Raw genomic sequence first — 27,056 nt, 5'->3', positions numbered from 1 at the left:
TCATTCATTCATTGTCCTTATTTCCAGGCTGCATTGCATTTTTTGGCAATATTATGCTGGGAAAAGGGTTTAAGTGCTACTCACTCTGCTTGGATTACGAATAAAGCGCTGATTCCAGTAAATTTAATTCAAAAGAAGTTTGTGTAGAAGGTGTAAACCTTTTTTCTATTTCACTCTGCCACTATACGATTACTACTTATGAGAAATATATTTTGATTGTATAGTATTTTCTAATGCACCTTAAAGTTTCTTGTAAATGTTTTGTGATATATAAGTACTGTGTTGTGCTGTTTTCTATTGAATGTTCTCACTACAGAAGATTTTTATGTCAGTGAAATGCCTCCTGGTTAAATAAATGGAGCGCCCTTTCACTCATTAAACTGAGAATTCCCTGCATGCTCCAAAGGCTCAGTCCTTACTGCAGCTGCCTGGACTCAGGTCCAGAATGGATCCTTTGCTGGCACCTCTCTTCCCTCTGTCGACTTGTTGTCGTCATCTAATGAAGGCTCAAATACCCAGAGGGTACAGGGAATCAGTGGTTAGCACATTTACCTCACATCAAGATGGTTTCCAGTTTGAATCTTGCCTTGTCTCTTATATGCAGTGTTTCTGTTTCCCTTATGTATTTGTGGGTTTTCTCTGTATGCTCCAGTTTCCTCTCAAAGTTCATAGGTATGATTGTGAGTATGCCCAGTTGTATTGTGTTGAGGTGATATTATGGTATGACAGCCTGTCTAAGCTGTAACCTGTATCTTGCACCTTCATCCACTTTATTCCAGGGCATTAAGTAGGTACAAAAAAAAAAAAAAAAAAAAAAAAAAAAAAGTGCATGGGTATCCAACTGAATTTCACCACTCAAGCCCCACATTAAAATGGGACCCTTTAGCTGTTATGCTTTACTTTTTTTTTTTTTTTTAATAAAATTAAAAAATAAACTCTGTCCATAGACTTGTTGGAAAAGCACAAGTCCCACATCTCTCCTTTCTAATTTTTTTTTTTTTTTTTTTTTTTTAACGATTGGTCTTGGATTGAGGTTAAAACTATATTTCTAGGTTGGTTATCCACACCAATGCAATATTTCCAAGTTTCTCAGTGGATGATCAAATTAGCATAGCAAAGCTGACTAATTACTAATTATTGATCTATTTATCTTTGTATATGTGTTTATTTCTGGTTTTGACACATATGGTGTTTTACACATGGGTTGGCATGCAGAGATTATAGATTTTTAAAAAAAATAATAATTTCTTCGTCAGTTTTAACTTTTCATCTACATGGAAATACTTCACTGTAGCTGCTTCATGTCTGTTTCAGTTGTAGAAACATGGAAAAGGGAGAGAAAAACACTCGTAGGCACCAAAGATTCGGAAATTGGGAATATCTATATTGTTTTAAAAGTCGAGCCTATTTGGTTAAATTAAAGACTGAACCCAGACATCATAATCTGTGGATAAGGCGTTTGAAACCCTGCCTTGCGTTCCTCTGACGTCTTCCTTCACTACGCAACTCGTGAAGGTGCAACGTCCTATTTTAGGAGAGCTGAAGAGAATGTGGGAAGAAGGGCTGTGAGGTGGGTGGGCATATGTCTCCCGCTTTCTGTCTCTCTTTCTGCGCCATATAAGAGTGGATCTGTGATGGAGACCCCGTCACATCGCATTTCACTTTTACGCCGAGGAGATGAGCACACGGATAGTGATCCCTAACCCGGCCATGAAACTAATAGTGGTGAGTAAGCAAAGTTTCTGCAGCGCTTTTCAGTCCGGTGGGTCATACAAGGCTGTTTTACTGAAGGAGGACATTAAAATATACATTGATTTATTTGCTAAATCTTAAGTTGTTTGTTGTAGACCCGAGATTTTGTTGCGCTGCACTCGGTTCCCAGCCTAAACTAGAATCAGTTCTCGGTGTCGTCCACATGTTCCCAATACAAAATGGTAAAATTAATAAATAAAAATAAACCCTTCGCTCATCATATGTTGTATCTTCGTATGTGCAGGTAGTTATCAAAATTCATATTCAGACTTTACTCAGTGTTCTGTATTAGTTTCACCGCTCCAAATTCAGCTCATGTCGCAGTTGAAGGAGATTAAATGGCATTTTATGTTGAGGTTTTGTCAGATATTACAAATAAGTAAGTACTGTATCAAATATTTTTAAAGAACATCTAAAATCTTTCTTATTTGGGAGTCGTTTGCTGTTGATGAATGGAGTTCATGTTTTCCACACCTGTTTCTTAACTGCTATGAATATTCTGAACACCCTCGAGCAAAAAGATCATCAGTTTTCATCACTGAATGAACGTTTACTTGAGGTCACATTTCACTGCTTTTACCACAGCACGTTTAGCAGTTAATGACATTGCCCTAGAGACGGTGTTTACAGCTGGTTGTGTATGACAATGACACTAAGTTGTTGTTGGTAAATGTGTAACTCTGGGTTAAAAGCCGTTTTCTTTGGCGCATTTTGCATGGAGTGCGAAGAACCATTGCAGGTTTTGCATAATCCACAGATGTGTATCAGGGCAGAAACATAATTATTCACCATAACTCCAAAACACTAACGCTGTTGTCCCTCCATGTGAGCCATGTGTGTGTTTGCCTTTGTGTGTGATGGAAATGATAAACAGTCTGCACTAGGCAAGCATGGTCAGTTAGTAATTTGTATGATGTGTTGCTTCACTGTGTGCACCCACAATATAGTCGCATACAAATGAACGTGTATGTGCATGCACGTTTACCTTTTGGCATCCCATAATGTAATGTAATCTTTCCTAATTAGTTTCTCTAACATATTGTGTTCCAGACTGGGAAATCTTTTCTTCTTTCAATTTCTGACATGGTGTTCTTCATGTAATCAACCGGTCTTTCAGTTATTTAGAAATTCAGAAAAATGTATTTTTAGTCAACTAATTAGTCAGTCATCCAACAACTTAGTCAGCAGGTAATTCACATTTGCAAAGATAACGCAATTTCATGTCCAAAACATTGCTTTGCCTTAAAGTGCAGCCATAAATGCTCAACCTAGACCTGTGCTTTTTCTGCTCATTTTCCTGATGCATGTTATAGAATTTACTTTTCAAACACTGAATGATGTCAGTAAAGTAGGTAATGTCAATCTGTCAATCAGTTATAAAATTGCAAAAATGTGTAATACCACTGGAAGCCCAGTCAATTAGGGAGCCACAGTCCATCTTGAAAGTTAGCTGTTGTTCATGTGATCTATCCATCCATCTCATAATCTCACTTTAAGTCTCTACACATGCAGGGATTAAGTTTACTCCCCCCATATTGTTATCTATAAGCTATTATCTGTGTTTCCTTATCTTTACACCTTCTCTCCCTAACTCTGTTGTGGCCGTTGGCTGTGGTCATACCAACTTCCCTAAACCTAGCAGCACATTCACACGCAGATCAAATCACACTCTATCACACTCAAATCACCTACCCAAAAGGACTCACCTCTTCTTTGTGTTTTTGTTTTTCTCAGAGATAATCAGTACAGTGAGGAAGTAAGTCGGGGAGGGTAGAAATAAAGAGGACATTTGTGTGAAGGCCTAGGATAAACATTTTTTTTAACAAACAAATGGTATTTTATTCAGAATCACTATTACCTGTCCAGGTTGCTTTTGCACACCAAACTTCCTCATTTCCATCAACAGTGACACTGATAGCAGAAGTTGGTGTGTGTGTGCCAGTGCATGTCTTAGTGTTTGTAAATGTGGCAAGTTGTGATGAATTAATATGATGACATAATTGATAGTGTTTGCTGCAGTTATTTATTTTTGTCTTAAGCCCTCAAAACTTCACAAGACCTCATAAGTTTTCATCTTACTTCTGTATGAGTCATATTAAAAACAGCCTGACTAATCATATGCTAATGTCCGCAATGACTCCTTATCTGATATTAGATATGATAGAGCACAAAAGAAGTCTGATGCATTGTCTTGGAATTTGTGTGAGTGGTTCACAAATCCATCCAGAAATGCAGATAGCTTTTGACTTTTTTTTTTTTTTTTTTTTTTTTTTTGTAGTTGTTAATTGTGTTTGAGAAATCAAAGCAAATGATCTTCCTTGGCAAAGAAACAGCAGAGTTGCTTAAGTAAAAGGAGCAGTACTATGCCAGAGAAATTCTCAGTCTCTGGTGAAATTCTTATATTTCTCGAAGTTATGCTTCACAAATCTGAGTTAGCAATTTTAGCAATAAGCTAGACTTAGACTCTTTTGTGAAGCACTGGGTAATTTCTTCTGTTATAGAGTCAAATGTTTTCTTTAAGATTCCAAGACAAAATGAACATACAGTCATTCTGCTTTTACCAGTCAGTAACAGGGCTGATGTACCATTTACCAATACCAGTATCTTCAATCATGGATGAATAGATGAATGAAAAAAGACAGAATATATATGCACGCGCACGCACATACACAAAGACACGCATACACACTTGTGAGCTGGAATCCCCCCTCAGACCACCTGTGCCGTATACTTAACTGAATCCATGTGCCTGCTGGATGAGCTGGTGAAATGTGGGTTGGTCCCTCTGTGCCATGGTTCTTTTCCTCATATCATAACTTTAAAGCTGACCTCAAACAAGCTAAATATGGAATCCAGTCTTTGCATGTCTGTATGCTCCAAGTACAATGCAACTCTAACTCTCAAATCTATTTGGATATTAAATAATGTTGCTTGTTTCCTGCAGAAATTTTCAGAGACTCCATGTTGTGCATGTTTATTAGTTTGGATAGTAAATCAAATCAAGTCGCAGTATTATCTCAAAACAAACCTAAATGTATTTGGTTGAGTTATTACACTAATATTTTGCATTATCAAGTTGCTTGGTTTGTACTTTTTAGTGCAACATGGCTGATAAAACTTCCAGTGAAATGATGTTTGGCTCTCAGTTTTTACACATGTGTAAAGCTCATAAGCCTTGCACACACACACACACACACACACACACACACACACAGCGAGAAAGAGAGAGAGAGGCATGATATACATATATAAGTATTTTAACACGCTTATATCTAAAGCATATGTGATCGTTTTAAAAGCTCTTTCTGTCAGGTGTCTAAACGTTGTTTAGAACTTTATTTGTTACTTGTGTTCAGTCACTGTGTATAATAAAAGGGACAAGAAAACACTGTGAATTGAAGCACTGAAGCTTTGCTACTAGTGAATATGTTTAGATTTGGAGAGTATTGAGTATGCCTTAAATTCTTGAGCCAACATAACCATATGTATCTCCTTCCTTTACAGACTAAGGCACACTTGTACTGTTTCTCGTTAAACCATGAATACAACATCTTTTAAATAACACATTAAAGATTTGGTTCACATACTCCTTTCTGTTCATGAACAAAGCTTTTTCTCAGTCCAGTTCAGATGGGATATCCTGGAATACATTAAACAGCAAACAACATTTAGACAGTTTAAATACTGTACAGTATTTTCCCAAGGGAGAATAACTTAGATAGCCAATTTTCCAACAAACAGTTAGTTTCACATGCAGGCTTCCCCACTTACATAAAATTTACATAACACCTGCCCAGCTTTGCTCAAGGGCTTCTACAGGGCACCGTATCTTCATCTGCGCTTCCCTGTTAGTTGGCTTTTCTCCGTGTAGGATATGTCTTTTACTAAGCTTTGTTCTGAAGATGTCAACAGTATAATTATGTCTGTCATTTACCCCTAGCTGCTGTGTAATTTGGGTTTCCAGTGGTTATCCATGATGTCATCAGATGGCGGCTTCTAAATCAAAAGGAGGGTGAAAAGTTCACTATCTCTTTTTGTTGTTGACGGACGTTCTGAAACACACACCACAGGACATCTTCCGGACTCTTAAAAAGTTTATTTTTCCTTTTTATTTTTTGTTCTCAGTGGCAGAAAGCTACTGTGATGGCTGGTTTGGAAAGTGGAAATGGCTACATGTGAAAATAAATTTTCTCCAGTTTTTTGGATACAAGCATGCTATAAATTAATCCAGTAAAAACACTTATTTGGAGTCATTAGGAGTTATTATTACTCACTAAATGTAAGGAACACATCTGTTGGATGTCGTTAACAAAGCTGGGTCTCAAATGCTAAGCAAATTGCAGCCAGAGATAGCTCACATGTTTCACAAGTGATGAACTGAACTTTATTTATTATGTAAGTATTTCATTAAACAATATACATGTGGACTGGATTTCTGTGCATCATTGAGTATTTCAGTCCTTTAAACAACATTTCTCAAATATTATCTTTTGTTTTAATCAGAAATTTGCATGCAGTTTGTTTCTGACCTACTTACTGTGGAAATCATTCTTACTTTTAATAGATTTGCATTGTATATTGCAGATAAGAATTTAATCAAATTACTTCATATGAAGTTGCTGAAAAACATCTCGTTGGCTCCATCTGAAAATAGCACAGATATGCAAGTGAACCTATCCTGGCTTGAACAAAGATTTAAGGCAAAAACAAGTCTAACTACATCCAGATTTGTTAAAAACCCAGGTAACCCTCTGTCAGTCTATCAGTCTACTCCACCCTCCTGATGCTTCTGAGCTGAGTTGATGTGGCTTCATGGCTTAATAGTGTATGTATACACTTCTTAATTTGTAGTACAAGGCTATGATTGTGGGTTTGATTCCTGATGGGACCACCCATACTACAAACGAACTCTTGCAGTTATGGTACTCCTCAGCAAGTTGCTGTAGATTAAAGCTTTCCCTCAAATGCTGTGTTCAGAGGTCGATAGGTTTTGCCGGGAATACCGCTGCGCTTGCCAGGCGGTTTGAAGCTTCGGTTTCTATCATGGTGTGTAAAACCCATTCATCTATTTTTACTGTCTTTTTCAGTGGCCACCATTGCAATGGGAAGCAAAAACAGATAATAATAATAATGAACTTTTTTATTACTGGAAAAATATACAGTACATGTAAACTATTAAATTATTAAGAGAGCATACAAACACACAGTAACAGCTGGACGATGGAGAAGACAGCTATACTGTAAACTATCTCCAACACACTCTCATCCCCAAATGGCTGCAGGAGATTTATAATTTAAACATTTATGTGGCCAAACATTTTTTAACATGAATAAAAGTACACCTTAAAAAGAAGGTCTCTTGCTTTTCAAAGCACCTCTAGTTTTACACATTGTAGATTGTGTTTGTGGCTGCTAGTTTTATGGCTAATTAGATAAGAGAAGTAAAAATGCATTTTTTTGGATGGAGATCATTGGTGTTTTGTTGGTGTAAACTGGAGAACAGGGTGGATAAGTGTTGTTCTCTTTGGTAGTGAATGGGGAAAGCCCAGTAACCTCCAACACTTCTCTATATGTGCAGCAGCCAGGAGAGGAGGCCGCAGAACACGCAGACCAACATTGAGGAGGACAATAACTGGATGTGAACCTCCACAAACATGCAGACACACAAACACATTCCTACGCATGCACACTCTTCATCTCACATGCACAGATGCTATTTAGTTGTTTGTGGCAGGAATTGACTCATCTTTGAAGATGCACAGACATAATGATAGAAAACATAAAATAATGCGCTCGAACACATGCATACACACACAATACTTGCAGGGTCTATTGTTAGTGCGTTGTCCAAGCAGCGAAGATGTATCATGGCCAGCAGGAAAAAGTCTGCAGAGCCAGTGGTGGAGGCTCTCTGTGGAAGGTGCCTGGCGTGCAACATCTGGTCTGCATGTGGCCTTATCCTGCTACACAGCTGCATGTCAAACCTGTTCACAAACTGATATCCTGTATTTTAGATTTCACTTCCTCAAACTTTTTTGTTCATGTTCAGTCAATGATACATGGGCTTGTTTATAAAGCAATAGCTAAATAAACATGTTCCAGAGATTTACTAATAGCCATCCGCTCAAATGTGAATAAAGAAAGACAGGTTCTTCATAGGTTGGTGAATGGAAAACAGGGGGAGTTCTTCCTGCTCTGAGGTATTTTTAAAGTGCTAAAGATCACATTGGAATCACATCAGATGCTCTGCAGATGCAGAGTAGCCTGTCTGACAGATGCTGACATGCATAGAAACTGGTGTTTAAGTCAGAAATCACAAGGCTGAGCATTTAATCCTATGTCAGACATTTATTCTAATTTAGTTTGTGCAGAATGTTGACTTGGTTGATACATCTGAACTCATTTAAAAGTCAGAAATTTAGTTAAATAGATGAGAGAGGGCAATAAAGTAAGTCAGATCTCTTTGTTAAAATTAAAGACATTATAAATGTTTGCTTGTTGTATGGGGTCAAACAACTTTCGGCAGGACAAAAAGACAATGTAGCACACTTCAAATATGCAACATTTAAAAACCTGTTGTGAGTTCAGAGATCATCACTTTAATAATTGTTGTTACTTCTCCTCAGACTTCCATGCTTTAAATAATGTCCACTGGGAGCTTCATCTTTAATGTCCTGACCTTTGTATCATCTTATTCTAACCTTAAGCTTTGGGTTGGCAGGCATTCTAAAATAACAAAAAAAAAAAAGAAAAAAGAAAAAGAATGTAACCTTTGGCCAAAGGGCAGCTGTGCACAAGACTGTTTTGATAAAGATTTCATCACTACAGTTGAGTTTTTCCTAAAATGACTGTCTTTCTCTTGCAGCTCTTCACAGCTTCTCTTTCCTGGGCCTTTCAGCAACAAGCTGTGCCGCCAAAGTACCAGTACAGAGACCCTGTGACATCCAACCTGTTACTTTGCGACCAGTGCCCTCCAGGCACAGCAGTGAAACAACACTGCACTGCCGACACCCCCACTGAGTGCCAGCCCTGTCCTGAGAGACACTTTGCTGAAAATTGGCACTGGGGGGACACATGCCAATATTGTACCTCGGTATGTATGCAGAAACATTGCATATCATCTTAATATCAAGAATTTAACCGATTCTTTGTTTGCAGTAAGATGTTTTCATGAGAAAACTAGATTTTAGTAGAAGCTACTTATGCTATCTTCTTCAAGCTGTTTAGTGTCTAGCTCAAACTGTGGTACATGTTGCACAAGTTCCCTCTAGTGGCAGGCAAAGGAATTGAAATCAACTCATCCTGAGGTAAACTATATTAACAGCCAAGATAAACTGTAAAAGCCACATTGTAAAATTAATTTTAATGTCAGGCATAAAGGTGGTGCCTGTAGAGCTTGACATTTTCTTAGTAGCTACATGGTTTATAATGATTGAGAACAACCTCCCTAGTTTCTATTATTTATATGATTAATTTATTTCAGTAGTTTTTTTTTGTTCTGGTTATATTATTTGTTTACATTTAAGCACATTTTTTAAGCCAGTGTTTTTTAAATCAATTATTAAAATTAAAATCTGTTATTAAAAATGTAAGTCACAATATGCTTAGTTATTGAATATATATGAATTTTCAAATTATTATTCAAGACAGCTGCTGGTGTGGTAGGATCATCGTCACCACAGAGCTTCATTCTATAACCCTAAAAACCACCAGCCAAGCCAGAAATCTGAGTGTATTGATGGACTCAGACCTAAACTTTGAAAAAAACATTGGGGGAATCACAAAATCAGCCTACTATCAGCTTAAAAATATATCAAGGGTAAAAGATCTGATGTCTCAGCAAGACCAGGAAAAACTAGTCCATGCTTTCATCTTTAGTCGGCTTCATGATTGTAACATTAGCTACGTTTACACAGAGCACTTAATCCGATCGATCCGATCCGGTCCAATCAGAATAAAGATGTGTCATGTAAACATGTCAGCACGTATCCCCAATCAGATGGATTTCAGTTTGATAAATGAAATATTTGTCCATGTAAACGTAGCTAGTGTTTTTACAGGTTCTACCTAAAAAATCAATTAGACACCTGCAGCTTATTCAGAACTCTGCTGCTCGAGTCCTCACCAAGACCAAGAAAGTGGACCACATCAGTCCAGTTCTGAGGTCTTTACACTGGCTGCCGGTCCATCAGAGGATATACTTTAAAGTTCTGCTGCTGGTCTATAAAGCTCTGAATGGTTTGGGACCAAAATACATCAGTGACCTCTTGACCCAGTATGAACCTACCAGAACCCTCAGGTCATCTGGATCCAGTCTTTCATCAGTTCCCAGAGTCAGAACCAGCCATATAGAAGCTGCATTCAGCTTCTATGCTCCGCATGTCTGGAACAAACTCCCTAAAACCTCAGATTACAAATCCAGCTGTTCTCTGCTGCTTTTGAATAGTTTTTATTTAAAAGCCCAAATCTGTACTGAATGTACTTAATCATGTTTTTAATACTGTTTTTAATCTACTGTTCTTTCTTTTTCCTTTCTCTTTTGATTTTTATTTTAAAATATGCTTCTTATTTTCTGATGTTTCAATGTCTCTGTAAAGCACTTTGAATTACCCTGTTGTTGAATTATGCTATACAGATAAACTTGCCTTGCCTATTTGTTTAAATACCTCACATGACTGTTAAAATTAATCATGAGACTGTGTGAATGCAGCATCATCACTTCACATATGATCTGCTGTGTTTGCTGTGTTTAGGTGTGTAAAGAGAGGCAGCTAGTGAAACAACAGTGCAACAGCACTCATGACCAGCTGTGTGAGTGTGCTCCAGGTTTTCACCTAAAGGTGGAGTTCTGTATTGGTCACACTGCCTGTCCACCCGGCTATGGAGTGACAGCTTTAGGTAAGCCTAAGATTCCCATTAAGTTTAGATTAATTAATCCCTTACTGCGTTCTCCTCACGAAAGGCAATTTTTTTCTGGGTTTTCTAACAGGTCAGCATATAACCTTTATATTAAATCATTAGATTGATAAATATGGAATAAAACCATAGTAAACTAGGAATTCAGTAACTCAGTGGTTGGGGTGTTGTCATGTCATTCCTCCCCTCATGTTTCCCATATTTCCTGGCACAGTTACTGTCTTTATTTACACCAGTGGTTCTCTAACTGGGGGGGCGGGGCAACATAGATTGGGAAAATGTAGCAGACAAACTAAAGTTTTGACAACTTAGGCTCTTGGAAACATTCTGGTCCACACTCCAGACCACTTGATGACAGTAATGCACCAATTCGTTTCATCATCTCTCTCTGAACTACCTGCAGCTTTGATTCTGTCACCTGACAAAATAACACATTTATTCAAGATAAGAAAACACGTTTTTTGGCTTAGTGGCTGCTATTATCCCCGTTAATAACGTCACAATGGCAGTTGGAAAATAATTTATTTGTAACTTAAACTTTTACATTAATTGACTCTAAAATAACTCCTGACGCCCTCCTTTCTTTCCTTAAGTCCTGAAGTTCTGACTGAAGACAACCACCATTAGCCCCGCTGACACTAGCCAGAAGCGCTAGCTTTTTCTTTTTTTTTTTAACTGACAGCAGTGACAGCCAATCACGTAGCAAGAAGCACAAACATTGAGCCAATGATTATTCCTCCAAAGGGGGACAGGGTTGGAAACGTTTGAGAACCACTGATCTACACAGAAATAAATGCCCGAAGAAATAATACTATCCTTGAATAAAAGGGGGGAAAAAAGAGAGACTGAAGGAGAGCAGTTGTTCACATCAGTGAATACGACCCTTAATAATATCTTTTAAATCTTAGAAAAGCGCTGTATGTTTGGCAGTGAAAATGATGTGCTTTAGATAAGAAGCCTTTTGGTCTCAGTTCGCTCATTCACTATTCTTTTTATCACAAATGCGTACAGTCAGAGGAGACACATCAGTTTTAACTTCACAGCTGGATATCCTCTCCATCTCCTTAAGCCCTTCTGTCTTTCTACCTCTTCCTCGAAGATATTGAGTCAGATATTTTCCAGATGCCCATATCCCTTTCCACTGAAATATTTTTTAAAGAGACTGTTTCTTGGAAATTATCTCCTTTTCTGTTAGTCTTACTCTCAAATATCATTTGTGGCCAACTTAAATCTGCTAGCAATTTGCCGATCCTCCACATTATCTTTTCACTTTTCCGAACTGATGTTGATTTAATTAGTTGATGATTCTAATGTCTAAAACTGAGGGATCCAGTTTGAATGTTTGATTTTAAAATATTCATCAGAGATTTTAGTCCACATTGCTCACCTTTCTGTTACACATCCATAATGTGAATCACTTGTTCTAACACATCCTAGACTTAGATCTGGCGACAGCGGCCGTTTATCGAGTACAATCAAATCGTTGTTCAAGAAACCAGTTTGAGAGGATGTGAGCTTTGTGGCATGGTCCATTTTCCTGCTAGAAGTAGCTATCAGAAGATGGGTACACTGTGGTCATAAAAGGGTGGACATGGTCAGCAACTATATTCAAGTAGACTGTGGTGTTTAAACAATACTCAGTTGATACTAAGAGCCCCAAAGTTTGTCATGAAAACATCTCTCATACCACTACACCACCATCTTGAACCTCTGATACAAGACAGGATGGTTCCATGCTTTTCCAAACTTCTATTTGTGAGCCAGTGTGAAATGTAGCCTCACTTCCCGGTCCTTAGTTCACAGAGTGGCAGCAGGTGTGGACTTCTGTTGCTGTAGTTCATCTGCTTCAAGGCTCAATGTGTAATGCTTTCAGACGGTATTCTGCAAACATTAGTTGTAATGAGTGGTTTAGTTACTGTTGCCTACCATCTCAAACCAGTCTCCCCATTTTCCCCTAACAGGGCATTATTTTCCCGACAACTGCTGCTCTCTGGATATTTTCGTACTTTTGGTTCAGTCTCTGTAAACCCTAGACATTGTTGTGCACTAGACACGGAGGCACAGCTCACCAACACAGAGGAGGAAGGTGAAGCAGTCATTCATTTCAGTCCCGGCCTCTCCTGCAGCTCAAACAGGACTGTCAGAAGAGCGCAGGCAGATGAGGCAGGCGATAATCCGGGGTTTAATTCAAAAGAACAAGGAAAATAGAAACAGACTGGAACATGGGGAAATGGAAACAATGATCTGGCATAGAGGAACTAAAACCAATGGCTTAAATACACTGAAAGAAATAACAAGGCACAGATGAGAAGAATGAACCAATTAACCCAGGTGAACTAATGAGCAGGAATCAAAGAACACAGAACTAAACATGACCCTAAATACAAGAAACCAAGAACATTATACATGAAAGTAACAAAAACCAAACACATGAAACAAGAACATAAGCCATGAACTAGACACAGGACAGATTGTGGTAAAATACCTATGACGTTTGAGCACCAAAGTAAAACCGTGACTGCATAAACTTGGTGTTGCACCATTGTTTACTTGCAGTGAACGAGCTGTTTTCGGTCTTGGCCAGTCAATGAGGCATATTTTCTTCTTTCATGTTGGTCAGTGATCATTTTGGGGAATATAGTCCTCTAGCGAACAGAAGTTGTTGTAATTGCGAGATGTTATCCAGACAGTTTGGTCCACTTGAGTAAAGTGCAGTGTAAAATCAAACGAAACCAAAGGATGATGTAAATTTTTTCATAATTCTCCACCTACTTGAAACAAGTCCCACAGACTATCATGGTGTGATTGCACCCTAAGATCTGGACTCTACTGTGGCCAGTGCCTGTGTGAAAGTGATGTCTCTAGCTCCCTAAAGTATTCACACAACTTGATCCCAATGAATCCTGGAAATGTTACAGCACCTCAGGCTTGTATGGTAGCTACTAAGCCTAATAGGTGCAGCACTTTATCCACTGTTTTACATGCTCAGATGTATGTATGGTTTAACCTGTTCCAGCATAGTCGTTTTTGTAATCTGTTGGACAGTTCCTGATAAAAATTTTAGAAGTTTCAGAAACCTCCTTAGTTACTTTTCTTGCTTGATGCAGAACAATAAACTTACTCCTCTAAAACAAAATAAAGTGACCACAGGATGTTTAATCCAACATGGCTGTTTATGGGAAGTGAGGCTCTACAATTTCGTTCTCAATCTGCATGTGATGATAACCAAATAATGACTCAAAATATTAAAATGTAAGAATATTTTGAGTGTTGCTATTGACATACATGTCAGCTTGGCCTAAAAAACATCCCTGGAATTTTTTGCCAAATTATCCCTGACCTTTCTTTACTCTAAAATTAGTAACAGAAGACAACGTGACCTTTTCATTATCATAGAGCTTCATGAGTTGTTCCTTGTTTTTTATAGCTATGCTTATTTGAAAGCCCAATTGAAGAGGAAACTTCAAACATTTACCATCAATTTCTTTTGTCTTGATAAACTGGTGACCTTTCCTAATTCCAAGAACTCTGCTTCCTCTTAGATTCTGCAGTAATTTGTTTCATGAAAGGTAATGTTTCAACCACCATAAATAACTCTATTGATACACTCAATTCTAGTTTGGTCATACAGGCTGATGCTGTTTGAGCCCTTCAGAAATTAAATTTAGTTTATGTCATGGTATTCTTAAAAGTAAGATATCTTTTTTGTTTTTCAGGAGTCAGGAATCACTGGCTTTTCTTGAACTTGTCTGCATTATGTAGCATTTAACACAGTCATGGTGGATCTGTAACCTGATATTTTCACTAGATTTTCTTTCCTGGGTTGCCATTGACTTTTGGCAACACACCGAGGCTGATGCTGAATCTTAACACTGCAGTGAACATTATCTGGTATTTCTACTGTAACCGCAGCACATACCGGCCCTGCACTTTTTGTGACTTCATCTTTGATCTGAGACCAGACTCCATCCACTGCAGAGATGAAACAACATTTTCCAGTGGCTGTGGTTATCATATGAACCCTGTGGTGCTGATACCATTCAGAAATGCAACATTTTCCATGAAGTTGGATCCACAACTACTCTGGAAGTGAGATGATTTTCAGCATACATGAGGCAGCAATTCAGGGGATTCCCCTATACCCCCCTCGAAGCTGGAGGACTCATTATGTAATGCCTCCAGTTGTGGTTTAAACTCTCAAACCAAAGATTGCTGACTCCATCCTTATGACTCCATTTCTTTCCTCTTGATCTCCTGATTTGTCTGCTTATGAGTGCAAGTCTTTGTAGCTTATTTGAATTAATTCTTAATAAATCTTTTGTAAAGAATGTAAAGACGGCCTAGATACCAGAACATCCAAAACTTTTAAATTAGTTTGATCTATGTAAAGTTGATTTAGCAGTATAAGAACTTTCTTTAAAACTGCTTTACAAGAGATCCTTGGCCGAGAAAAAACATTTCCAAACAAATAATACTAAAATAATATATAAAAAATATCTAAAACAGTGGTTTGCCGTCCCGGTCCTCAGGGCCCCCTTGCCCTGTATTATTTAGATGTTTTTCAGATCAGCAGTTTGTCCAGTTCTGTACAGTGAGTCCTTAATTTAAATCAGGTGTGTTGATAGACGGACCCTCTAACACTTGAAGGACAGTGGCCCTAAAGGACCAGGGTTCTCCGCCCCTGATCTAAAACATGCAGGGCAGTAGGGTCCTGAGGATCAGGATTGAGAAACAGAAGAGCCGTGGTTGTGAGGAACCAAATGCAGGCAGATGAGGCAGGCGAATGCGATAATCTGGCGTTTAATTCAAAAGAACAAGGAAAACAGAAACAGACTGGAAATCGGGGAAACGGAAACAATGATCTGGCATAGAGGAACTGAAACCAATGGCTTAAATACGCTGAAAGAAATAACAAGGCACAGATGAGAAGAATGAACCAATTAACCCAGGTGAACTAATGAGCAGGAATCAAAGAACACAGAACTTAACATGACCCTAAATACAAGAAACCAAGAACATTATACATGAAAGTAACAAAAACCAAACATGTGAAACAAGAACATAAGCCATGAACTAGACACAAGACAGATTCTGGTAAAATACCTATTACACACACACACAAACACACAGACATTTAATCAAATTAGCATTTTAGCCATTCTTTGCATAGAAGTTTTTTCTTGTTTTGTTTTGTTTTTTTGTTTTTTTTAACCAAGATGCATTTTCAGCTAATTTACTGAACATGGTGATAAGAAAACAAATGTATTAGTCAGTTCTGCATATGGAGCCATAATATGAGACACGTTTTGTTTTTTTGTTTTTTTGCTTTTTTTTTGTATAATGTACAGATGGCAACACACACAACATAATTTTAAATGACATTTAAAGCTACTTCAATTTTAACTCTGATTTTGCACGGAGGAAGTTCAAAGGAAAAAGATTCACCAACGTCAGCATCTATTTCAAATAGGCTCACAAATTCACAAGTCTGTACTCTACATGCTTTGTCATCACTGCTACAGGAAACATTTGCTATGTGCATATCTTTTTTTTTATTTTTTATTAACTGCTGAAAGAAAGTGCAGCGAGAGCGAGAAACTGATTAAAATGTTAATTCATATATAAGGATGGTGTCATCCTACGCACTTTCAGTTCTATGCGTCAGATATAGAAAATAGAAATGAGGATATGATTACACAAAAGTTCCGCTACACATCCTGCATGCCAAATACCAGAAGCTCACTGAATTTACTGTAATGTTATTAGATGGTATATCCACTGACAAATTAAATAAATAAGTTACTTTTTCACATAAACAGAAGATGTTTAAAATGAATTCAGGTATTGTTTATTTGAAAAAGAAGCATGGTGAAATCTAGTTTTCTTGTCAGTCGTTCGGAAAACTCACAGGAAGTATCTCTTTGCACTGCAAGTCACATGCAGTCATAGTAATAGTAGAAACAGTACTACACATAGAAACTGAAGCTGGGTTACGATTAAGTCAGGTATGAGTCATTCTCGTAATCACGTTGTCATCTGTTCTTCTGATGGTTTATCACATGGTATTGTGTGTTCAGTTCTTAGAATCACATAACTTCAATTGATGAACGTCATGAAGGATGTCATGTTCACGCACTGAGTCATTTTGCAGGAAACTAGTAATGAGAAAAACCTTTAACCCTTTCTACTTCATTCAAGTACCACTAAATCTGATTAGATCAGCTCGGCCTAGTTTAAATGATAAAGCCATTTCCTGTCTGTCTTCCAGGTACACCAGTGAGTGACACTGTGTGTGAACGTTGCCCTGATGGTTATTTCTCTACTGGCGGTTCCTCCACCGAGCCATGTCAGCCCCAGAAAAACTGCTCAGATTTGGGGCTGAAAACGCTGCAATGGGGCACATCCACTTCAGACACCCTCTGTGACTCTCAGGACAAAAAGCCAACACCGGACTGCTCACATCATCACACTCTGTGTCATACTGGTGAGAACATGAGAATCATATGAAAGGCTTTAGGATTAATGCAGTGTGGGATCAGGGTACAGACCGTCAGCACACGCATGCAACCATGTTTTGAGTGAACCACAATTGTCAACAACTTAAAGCCACTCTGAACTGAATTATTTCAGACATGTGGTCATTTTCATTCCTGAAGGCAGGGGATTTCCTTGGTCTGGTTCATCATCCAGATTCCATTCTGTTCCAAATTCTTGCATGTCTAAAAAACCAGCACAAGAAAGAAAAGCCAGGATGTGAATGGGATGTTTATGGTACTGCTTTCAAAGCGAACCATGATGGATCAATTACTCCCTTAACTGTCACATCCTTAAACACAAAAACAGAGGAAACTGAGTCAAACACAAAATGGGCTGGTTGAGCATTGTTATTCAGAACTTTGACATGTTGAAAGATGATTTAAAAAAGGAAGCCTCAAAAATGACACTTAACTCCTTGAGCTTGACAAACCACACACACAGATGCAAAGACTCTGGCACACTCAAGCACAATGTGTATCGCACTTCTGACAAAACACACAAATCTGTTGACCCTCAGGCGTGGCGATGCTTTCCTCAAAAATTCATTCACAAATTGTCTTTCTGTAAAGTACACAACCACTAACTGTCTGCAGCAGACCCTGGATCAGTTTAGCAATATTTCTTTAACAAATATGTGAAATTGAGACGAGTGGTATTCCCAAAGCTATTATGTGACTTTAAAAAAAACCACCAGGATATCAGTGTCAGTTATAAAGCAAGCCACGGTTACGTCATTCACACATCAGAGAAGCAAGCCGAATGCCGTCTAAGCATAAAACTCCACCAGAAAAACTTAAATTTACTCAACTTGTGTTTTTTTATATATTTATATATTTACTTATGTCTGTCACACTCTGCAAAGGCTTCACATCATGTTCAGCTCTGACTGCACTGCATGTATAAATTGAGACTGTCCTCTGTGACAGTGGGGACATCTGATATTTCACAATTCTTGAACTTTGCAGAAAAATACCCTGATTGCTCCAAATATGCTTTGGCTCTGGAGAATTTTGCTGCATCAAAAGAAAAGTAAAGAAAAAAATAAGGCTGCTTTGATTTGTTAAGTTTGGTGCAGAACAACACACAAACTTTAGCTAGTCCCTCTCATGTCGACTAATGAGTAACAGAAAAAGGAGATGTCCGTGGTTGTGCTGTGGTTAGATGACACAGCAACACTCTAAAAACATGCACAAACAAATCCAGACATGCTCAGACTGCTGGAATGTAATATATTCAGAATGTAGATGTAAAACAGTCTTTGCTATAAAACCTGTCAACAACCAACTCTGTTAAACTCGCTAAAACAAACAATAAAAGACACTTTAGTTTAGTTTAGTAGTACTGATTTTCATTTAATATTAACCGATAGACTTTGTGTTGTTGGTTCTACGGTTGAGGTGTTGCAGTCATAACTTGTCTTTATGGCAACAATCTGAGTCAGTACTGTTAGTTATGCAGCAATATCTATTAAAAGCTTGCTTACAAAAGCTAACGCCCACTGGTCACACCACAGCAAGTAAGGCTGGAGCAGTGAAAGTGCTGATTGCACTGAATTTTTCAGGGTTATATTCAATTGCGTGAAATGGAAAATATCATTTTTATTTTTGTGTTAAGCAGTTTCACATCCAGCTGCTACACCATGCAACTTCTTCAAAAAATGTGTAAACATTTTATCTCTTATAATTCCATCCAGATGTGACTCTTTGTGAGGAGGCAGTCTTCCAGTCACTAGCATCACTGCGGCTCTCCTCGATGCCCCTGGAGCGACTGCTGGAGAGTCTCCCTGGACAGAAGGTGGATCCTAAGAGCCTGGAGAGGCTGAAGAAAGCCTGCTCTCCCCAGCAGCAGGTCCTGCAACTGCTCCGACTCTGGAGGAAGCAAAACAAGGACCACGACAAGATGTATGGCATCATACAAGGTATGAATGAAGGATACATATAGCTGCTTTCACTTAAGTCTCAAGCTCTTGTGTAATTTTTGCCAATATATAATAACATTTGCATTTTGAAACTCCAGGTGTGAACCACTGTGAGAGAAAGGTCTCTCGCTGCAACCACCTAAAAAACCTGACCCTTGCTGATCTGGTGAAAGTAACCAACAGTCTGCCAGGGATAAAAATTCAGGAACAGGATGTCCAGGCTGTTGTCTCTTCCTGTCCATCCAGGCTGTACATCTTGCAGATTCTCCACCTCTGGAAAACGGCAAACTACAACCTGGATCTAGCAAATAGTATGTCTCAGAGTTTGAAGGTGCTGCGCAGTCAGGGGGCTCCACCATATCTGCTGAAAGGCCTCAAGAAGATCAGCCGCATCATAGGGACCACCTCGGCTCCCAGGATGTATAAGATGTTTGCTAACATGCTCCAGCGGGAGTCGTGTTTTAAAGCTCATAAGCAATTAAATGAATGAGTCTGCAGCTTAACTAAATACTAATGCTCTGTTGAATAGAGAACACAAAAAGACATAGCAGACATGAGTCAGATAAGAGTGTAAAGGTGGATTTATACTCGCACAGCATCTGCGTTTGCGTCACCTCCGTAGACGCTGTGTAGATCCGCAGAGGCTTGACGCGCAACACTTCCAGACCTGACGTGTACCCTTGCTACGCAGACGGTTACACAGAGGTACTCCCTTGCGATTGGTCACAATCGATCATGTGTTGCCGCATATCTGGATCTTCTCACTAAATTTGTGTGGTAACCACCGTTTTTTAAAAATCAATAACCAGTGGATCAAGTTGATGACCCCCGTACGCTCAAGTGCAAGAGCAAACTCACCAGCGTCAGCTACGTCGTAGCCAACCGCACGCAGGCGCCGCACGAGTATAAATCCACCTTAACATTTAAAAGCCAATTATATCAAGCTATGCATTTAGACATGTTTATGTATAAATGTAACATGGGAAGGTAAACTCATCTTTGCCTCTCTAAATTTCTATTAATAATCATTTTTAGATTAAACAAGGTTACAAGGAATGCTAATATCTGGAGGGGTTATATTCGCGCAGCGTTTGTGTGCGTTCGGCTATGGGGTAGCTGATGCTGGTGAGTTTGCTCTCGTACTCAAGCGTATGGGGTACACGTCGTTTTGGTGTCGTGCTGCAGTTTCTTTCACAGAGCTATGCGGCACCTACGATGGTGACGCAGACGCTGCGCGAGTATAAATCCGCCTGGGAAGGGGGGGGTATCACATGCCTGGTGTATTCACACTCCTGTTTTCCTGATACCTTTTGACCAGAGTCTGTGAAGAATTAAATACTATTTAAGATGTAAATAGGACATTGTTTTATGGAAGATAGGCTGACAGATTCTGTATTTTTATTAGTGCTTTCTCGCTGTTTGAGAACAAAGGTTTGATTTCATAATGAAATACATATATTTTCTTTGACTGTGCATTGTTGGTTTGTTTGTTTTGGACTGCTGATTAGTAAAGCTCATCTATGTTTTTTTGCTTATTTTCTTTTTGTGAGTTGTAAGAATGTACAAAGGAGTGCAATTGTTTGTTTGTTTTTTTTATTTAAAATATAATTTTACTTCCTGAACATTTAAAAGCTTGTGTTTATTACTTTTATCAGAAATACTGGATTCCAAATGCTGCAAGTTCATGAACTGATATTTTATTATATTTGGTTTTATTACTTTTATATTATAAATGTATGATCTGTATTAAATGTATGCCTGTCCTCTTTTTAAGCTGGTGTAACTAAGTTGTGATGCCAAATGATCGTACTAAATTCATTTTGTAAAAATGCTTTGTTTCCTTAAAAATTAGCAATGAATGGTTTACTGTCATTTGAATCTCACCCAAAAGAAAAAAAAAGGGGGGGTGGTGACATTCAAAAGGTTCTGGCTTCCTTTGACGTTAAAAAAAAAAAAGAAAAAACAAAATGAACTGATAGAGCTAACTCTATGCTCAGGTACTGGTCAAGGTTAGAAAAAATGAACGATTTTTAAATTTGCCTGAAGTTTTAGTTGTGCTTGCATTATTTGAGTAGAAAATGTCTTCATGGATTGCAGACTGTATATGTTATAAAAAGATTCTTATGATGTGCTAAAGCAAGTTTTTTATTAGTATTATTGTTTCGGTCAGCATGTTATATGAATCAAATATACTCACGATTCAGAATTATCTAGAAAAAAAAAGATAAATCTCAACATTTTTATGAATGAAACTCCAAGATATCCTCTGAGGATATGACATATTTTTCCATATTTTTTGGCTTACCTCCCACGTGAAAACAATGCATTATCATCTTAAACATCACCCAAAGCATAAAAAGGAGGCATATTCATGATTTAATCACTTTACACAGAAGGAATCCAATTAATCCACTAATCTTGAACTCTGGCAGCAACCTAGCTACCATCAAATCACAATTCCTGGATTTCTTTGTATGGTAGCTAGTGTGTGTATGTTATCCACTTTGACCATTTGAAAAGTAGGTGTTTTTACACTGAAATGAATTACCTCTAACCAGTGAAGGGTGGGAATGTAAGGAATGAATGAAATAAAGGAAAACATATATAAACTGATGAAGCGAAAGGATGACAATAATCTGACTTCTAAGAAGAAACTTACTTGATATGTGATTGTTTTTATAGAGACCCTCCCTGTAAAAGGAAGCCCTCCCTCATTTTGAAATAATTATAACCTATTCAAAGTTATGATGTGTGTAAAGCTAATCAAGAGGTTACTAATATCAAGAATTTAATGAGTGGGAACAGTCAGAGCAAAATTACTCATTTCCATATTTATTTCAAATTCTGGGCATCAGTGACAGACCAGTCCATGAAGACCTCCCAGGCTTGCATTTGACAAACTCTAATTTACAGTATTTGAGTCCAGACTATGGAGAGACTTGCAGAAAATAAATAGGGCTGTAATTTTATGTCTGTTTTAACTGGAGGCCAGAGCATGAATAGAATAATTGCAGTAATGTCGTCTCTCTACTTTCTTGGTGGTAGTCAAGTTGCAGCTGAATTTTAAATGAGTTGCAGATGTCTAATGCATAACAGTGCTGCATTCAAGAAGAAAATAAAAAAGATGGCTGAGCTTTTAAAAACTTCCTTGTACAGAAAATGCCTGAACGATGATGCTGTTCTGTTTGATATGGCTGCTAAAATTTAGATTCTCTTAAATGACCATTTCAGGTATGGGTGTTTGTTTTAGCTGCGTTAGACTCTAAGTAAAAAAAAAAATAAAAGCCTTCTTGTTTAACTGCAAAATATGAGAATTTTATTCTTATCTTTACTAGGAGAAAAGAAATTGTTTTGCATCCAATTGTATATTTATCAGGACACAAATACCACATCTGTAGGACCAGATTTTTACAGCAGACCACCATGAGAGTATTTTGTAAAAAACGCAAAGTTTTTTAACAATAACATGGTGTTTTGTTTATTTTTCTTTCTGATTAAACTTGACAAGATCCATTAGATGTCTCAAATCAACCAGCAAGTAGAAAAATTGATTGAGAAATCAAAACAGGGGAAGCATGTACAGGTTGACCAGAGGGACCCAAGAACGGATCCCTGTGGCACACATACCACAGCAGACACTTTAATAATCCTGACTCTAACCACATATCCCTGTCTTTAGATATCATCTTCCCCTAAAGCTTACCTCAGTAATTCATTATTCACAATATTAAATGTTGCTGTAAAATCAAGGAACACTCAGAGAGTTAGACTCCCCAAGTTCTCCAACATTATTCAAACAAGTACATGAAAACAGTTTAGTGCTGTGGTATTAACAGACCACTAATCATAAGCTGTTACTGATATCTTAATTATAATTCCTCCTTTTTTATTTAGTTTAATTTTATTTTAATTTATGTCATGTGTTTGCAAGAACTTAAGTGTCTGATTAAAAATAAATTCTCAAGATTTCCTTGTGAAGACTAGAATTGAGATTGGCTGGTAAATATGGGAGAATTTTTTCTATTCAACTCAAATACTTCAATTGGTAAAACAAACTAATAATGTATAATGAATCATTGCTCCTTCAACATCAGCAGGTTCTGTCATGGTAGAATTTTGGTCTTTGGAAACAGGAAGAGATCACTGACATGTGCATGCAAATTTGACTCATACTTGCACAGTTTTTAGGCTTTGCCCCTTTGTCAAATCAGCAAATATTCGCAGTACACAAACCATAAAGTGACTAATTCTTCAAAGAAAAAAGGTGAGCTGTTCGCACAAGCAAGTGGAAAATCATCATTTTGGTTTTATTTAATATCACAAGTTGTAACATGATGACTTGTATGTATGCAAATATCAGTAAAGGGACATTTCTTGGAACCTGAAGAAACAGGAATTTTTAAATTGTGCAAAAACAGACATTTTCTTTCAACCTTTGGTAATTAGATTTTTTTTTTTTTGTAAAAACCCTCTGAGTCATTAGTATAAATATATTAATTCTTTAAACTACTATACCTTAATCTAAAAAGTTTTTTCTTCATTTGTTTTAAAAGGATTTTAATCTTTTTTTTTAAATAATTTTTATGCTATTAGGGAAATGTCAGCAGATTGTGCTGCATGAAAATAAAAATGCTTGAAAATTATAATAGCAGACCATACATTCTGTTCATGATTTTAGGTCTAATTCTCTTTATTGGACAGCATCTAGAGCATAGAGGAACTGTTGAATTTACATCATTTTGTATCAGTGGTCCAAATTTACACAATCGGGGGACAAAGTTGATGAACTCTGAATTCAGCTCACATCAATTTGTCACAAAAAAAAACAAAAAAAAACAAACAAAAAAAAACAAACAAAAAAAAAAATAATATATATATATATATATATTGTATGTATGTATGCAAAACCACAAGGTGGAAGTTACTGACCTTTCAAAAAAGCCTGTACAGCTTACAGCGTAAGGCAATACGCCCACACAGATCGAGAGTTCCTCATCACTACTCATCACTATATAATGGACCTGATCCTACTGGCAAGCCCTCTGTGGCAGAAGTTAAAGCATCATGAGCATGGTGAGTATTCTGCATTAAATATGAGAGCGCTTAAAAGATGTTTATATATATATATATATATATATATGTACCCATTAGATTTAATGATTTATTGGAAAAGTGTGTTCAAACTTTTTACTAGTACTATAAAATTCATCAATAAGCATATTGTGTTGATCTGCTTTAGAGACTGATTTAAGTCACATTTAGGCAGCTGTATTGGTGTTTGAAACCTGATTAATAACTGGGAGTTAAACATCACGGTAACCCAGACCAAATGTAACTCATAAGTACTAGTGTAGAGGAGAGTAACACATTTTTATATTATCCTTGTGGTTACAGAGTTAAAGTACATCTAATGTGAGCTAAAGTTTGAAGAAAGTGTCACAGTTTTGTGCGTGTTCATAAACAGTAGTGAATTTCAAATATAATAAATATATAAATCACAAAAACCTCCAGTTTGTGACACTGGTCTGATATTTTAAAATACCCATTGTGTTAGAATTTACATGCCATTTAATAAAGTCACTTAACATTTTCATTTCTATCCAGTTATTTTAAATGAGTGCTTGCTGTGGCAGGCTGATGCTCACTGCTCCTGTTTTTATGGTTCTCTCCACAGCTCTCACTGGCAGTACTGTTCCTGCTTTCTGGAGTCCTCTGGGAATCCTCGGCAGAAGATTTAATTCCCACCTATGACTACCAGGACCCTTATACCTGGGAGACCTTTAAGTGCAACAAGTGTCCACCAGGTACTCACATTGCTGCACATTGCACCGCCACCACGCCCACAAAGTGCGAACCGTGCAGAAGTGACCACTTCACTGAGCTGTGGAACTACCTGCCCAGGTGCCTGTACTGCAACATCTGCACACAGAAGCAGGAGGTGGAGACGGAGTGCTCCCCAGTCAGAAACAGGGTCTGTCGGTGCAAAGAAGGCTACTACTGGGTGGATGACTTCTGTGTAAGCCACACCCAGTGTGGCCCTGGATACGGTGTCCAAGCTAGAGGTAGGCTTCTGCTGCCATCTGAGACAAAAAAAAAAAGAAAAAAATAGACATTAATTTTACTGTTAAAATTAGAATTTTTACTGTTAGAATTTACTGTTGAAATTTTTTTACAAGATTATTTTTTGTAAAATGGTCTGATATTTAGTCTGATGGTCTGATATATGTATATATACTATTTCCACCACTTAGGGTTGAGCTAATAGTCATATGATCATTTTAGTGTTTACCCACTTCCATCTCAATCTCACATGGTTGTTGGCAGTGCTGGAAACCGCGGTATGCAAATTTTATTGAGAAAATTTTTTTTTTTTAAAATAAATTATATATATATATATATATATATATATATATATTACTTTAACCAAATGTTTATTTAGTACTTATACATTGAAGATAAAATCATATGATATACAGTCATTTAAAATAATTTTCTTTTAGACTAAATATAATGCATTTTTCTGTTTTTTTTTATTTGAAACCATTATGAAGTTAGCTTAACAAACCCTGACAGGTTTGGAATGGGTTAAAAGTATTATATCTATACCCTCACATTGAACTAATAAGAATTTCATGATTTTTATTCATTTCAAAGCATGCCTAGACATTGAGAAGAAAATACAGAAAAACGTGCCTGCTGGAAATCCTGTCTCCCCACTGATCTCCCACTGATAAGTTAAAACACTATAATAACCCGAATGTTTGTTTTTCTCTCTCTAGGTACATCACAAAAAGACACTGTTTGTGAAAAGTGCACCAATGGCTATTTTTCCAAATCATCCTCTGCGCTGGACTCATGTGTAAAACATCAGGAGTGTGCAAACGGGGAGCAGGTACTCCTCCACGGCTCAGCCGCTGAAGACACTCTGTGTGGCTCCTGCGAGGATTTAGCAAATAAAGGTGTGCATATTGTTCAGTTTATATTTATAACACAGAGAAGTCTGATGTGTCAAAATGATGACGTTTAGACTTTCTTTTAAAACATAAAATTATTTCTTGATTTAAGGTGAGATTTTCAGGACCTTCCTTTCAGCATTCTTTAGTAAGAACTTAAAGCGGGTCAGACAGCAGAAGAGATTTGTCTCCAGGTGAGCAGACACTTCCCTTGACTATTCTGTTTAGTTTTTCTTTCTCTTGTTTTTATACTATCATACCTTTACGAAACTGTCCTCTCCCTGTAACAGGATAATCTGTAAGTCAGGCCAGGAGAGCTGCGAAGATGATGTTCTTCACCAGGATGGAGGTCTTCTCCTGGATCAGATCAAAGCGTGGGTGGCCCACATTCCAGTCAAGAAGCTACAACACCTGCCAACAGAGCTGAAAGATGCCCATCTCAGCTCCATAGCAGAAAAATTGAACAAGAGACTCAATGACATTAAACATTTTCCCAACTGTAGCATAATAGTGTAATGGCCATAATACATGCAGAAATATGAGATATACCACTTTCCTAGATGCACATGAGGATCTTTTGTCATCACTTATATGTTTAGTACATTGTTACAACAAAAGCTGACTTGTGTCTTACAGGATGTTTTTAATGGGCTACATGAAGTAGTGTGATAAGTGAAATTTGTCTTCATTATTACCAAAATGGTCATATTGATTTTTAGGTTTGTGGTGAACAAGATGTTAAAACATTTGTTATGATATTGTTGTGAATTTATATTTTTTAAATACATAATACTTTCTTTAAGTTTTTAAAAGTGAAAGAAACTGACATTTCAGAAGGACAAAATGTTTAAATGTTTTGAATATTAGTCTAAGATCATTAAATGTAATGTATGTAGACCAAATGCAGGCTGTTTGATGAAGAGAATAAGCTTCAATCCGTTATTTTATGTAAGGGGTTCAATTAAATTGTTTGACAAAAA

General features: G+C 37.4%; 2 protein-coding genes across 3 annotated transcripts; both read left to right on the top strand.

Annotated features, from left to right (window-relative positions):
- The first annotated feature begins 1,566 nt into the window (after positions 1-1,566).
- On the top strand, positions 1,567-21,148 carry LOC121642342 (tumor necrosis factor receptor superfamily member 11B-like). Its single transcript, XM_041989031.1, has 6 exons — positions 1,567-1,725; positions 8,618-8,845; positions 10,506-10,650; positions 16,937-17,152; positions 18,899-19,123; positions 19,222-21,148. The coding sequence occupies exons 1-6, from the start codon at positions 1,678-1,680 to the stop codon at positions 19,611-19,613; spliced, it is 1,254 nt and encodes a 417-aa protein (XP_041844965.1). The 5' UTR covers positions 1,567-1,677; the 3' UTR covers positions 19,614-21,148.
- On the top strand, positions 14,442-27,056 carry LOC121642343 (tumor necrosis factor receptor superfamily member 6B-like). 2 transcript variants are annotated; one of them, XM_041989032.1, is made up of 7 exons: positions 17,294-17,305; positions 19,169-19,173; positions 24,162-24,196; positions 24,798-25,185; positions 25,903-26,082; positions 26,189-26,270; positions 26,367-27,056. In XM_041989032.1, the coding sequence occupies exons 3-7, from the start codon at positions 24,188-24,190 to the stop codon at positions 26,590-26,592; spliced, it is 885 nt and encodes a 294-aa protein (XP_041844966.1). In that variant the 5' UTR covers positions 17,294-17,305; positions 19,169-19,173; positions 24,162-24,187; the 3' UTR covers positions 26,593-27,056. The 2 variants fall into 2 exon arrangements, with proteins under 2 accessions (XP_041844967.1, XP_041844966.1); XM_041989033.1 differs by lacking the exons at positions 17,294-17,305; positions 19,169-19,173; positions 24,162-24,196 and adding an exon at positions 14,442-14,447.

This window comes from Melanotaenia boesemani, chromosome 6 (genome assembly GCF_017639745.1).
Source record: "Melanotaenia boesemani isolate fMelBoe1 chromosome 6, fMelBoe1.pri, whole genome shotgun sequence".
NCBI lineage: Eukaryota > Metazoa > Chordata > Actinopteri > Atheriniformes > Melanotaeniidae > Melanotaenia > Melanotaenia boesemani.
Note: the sequence above shows the minus strand (reverse complement) of the source record. Positions and strands in the feature narration are given on the sequence as shown.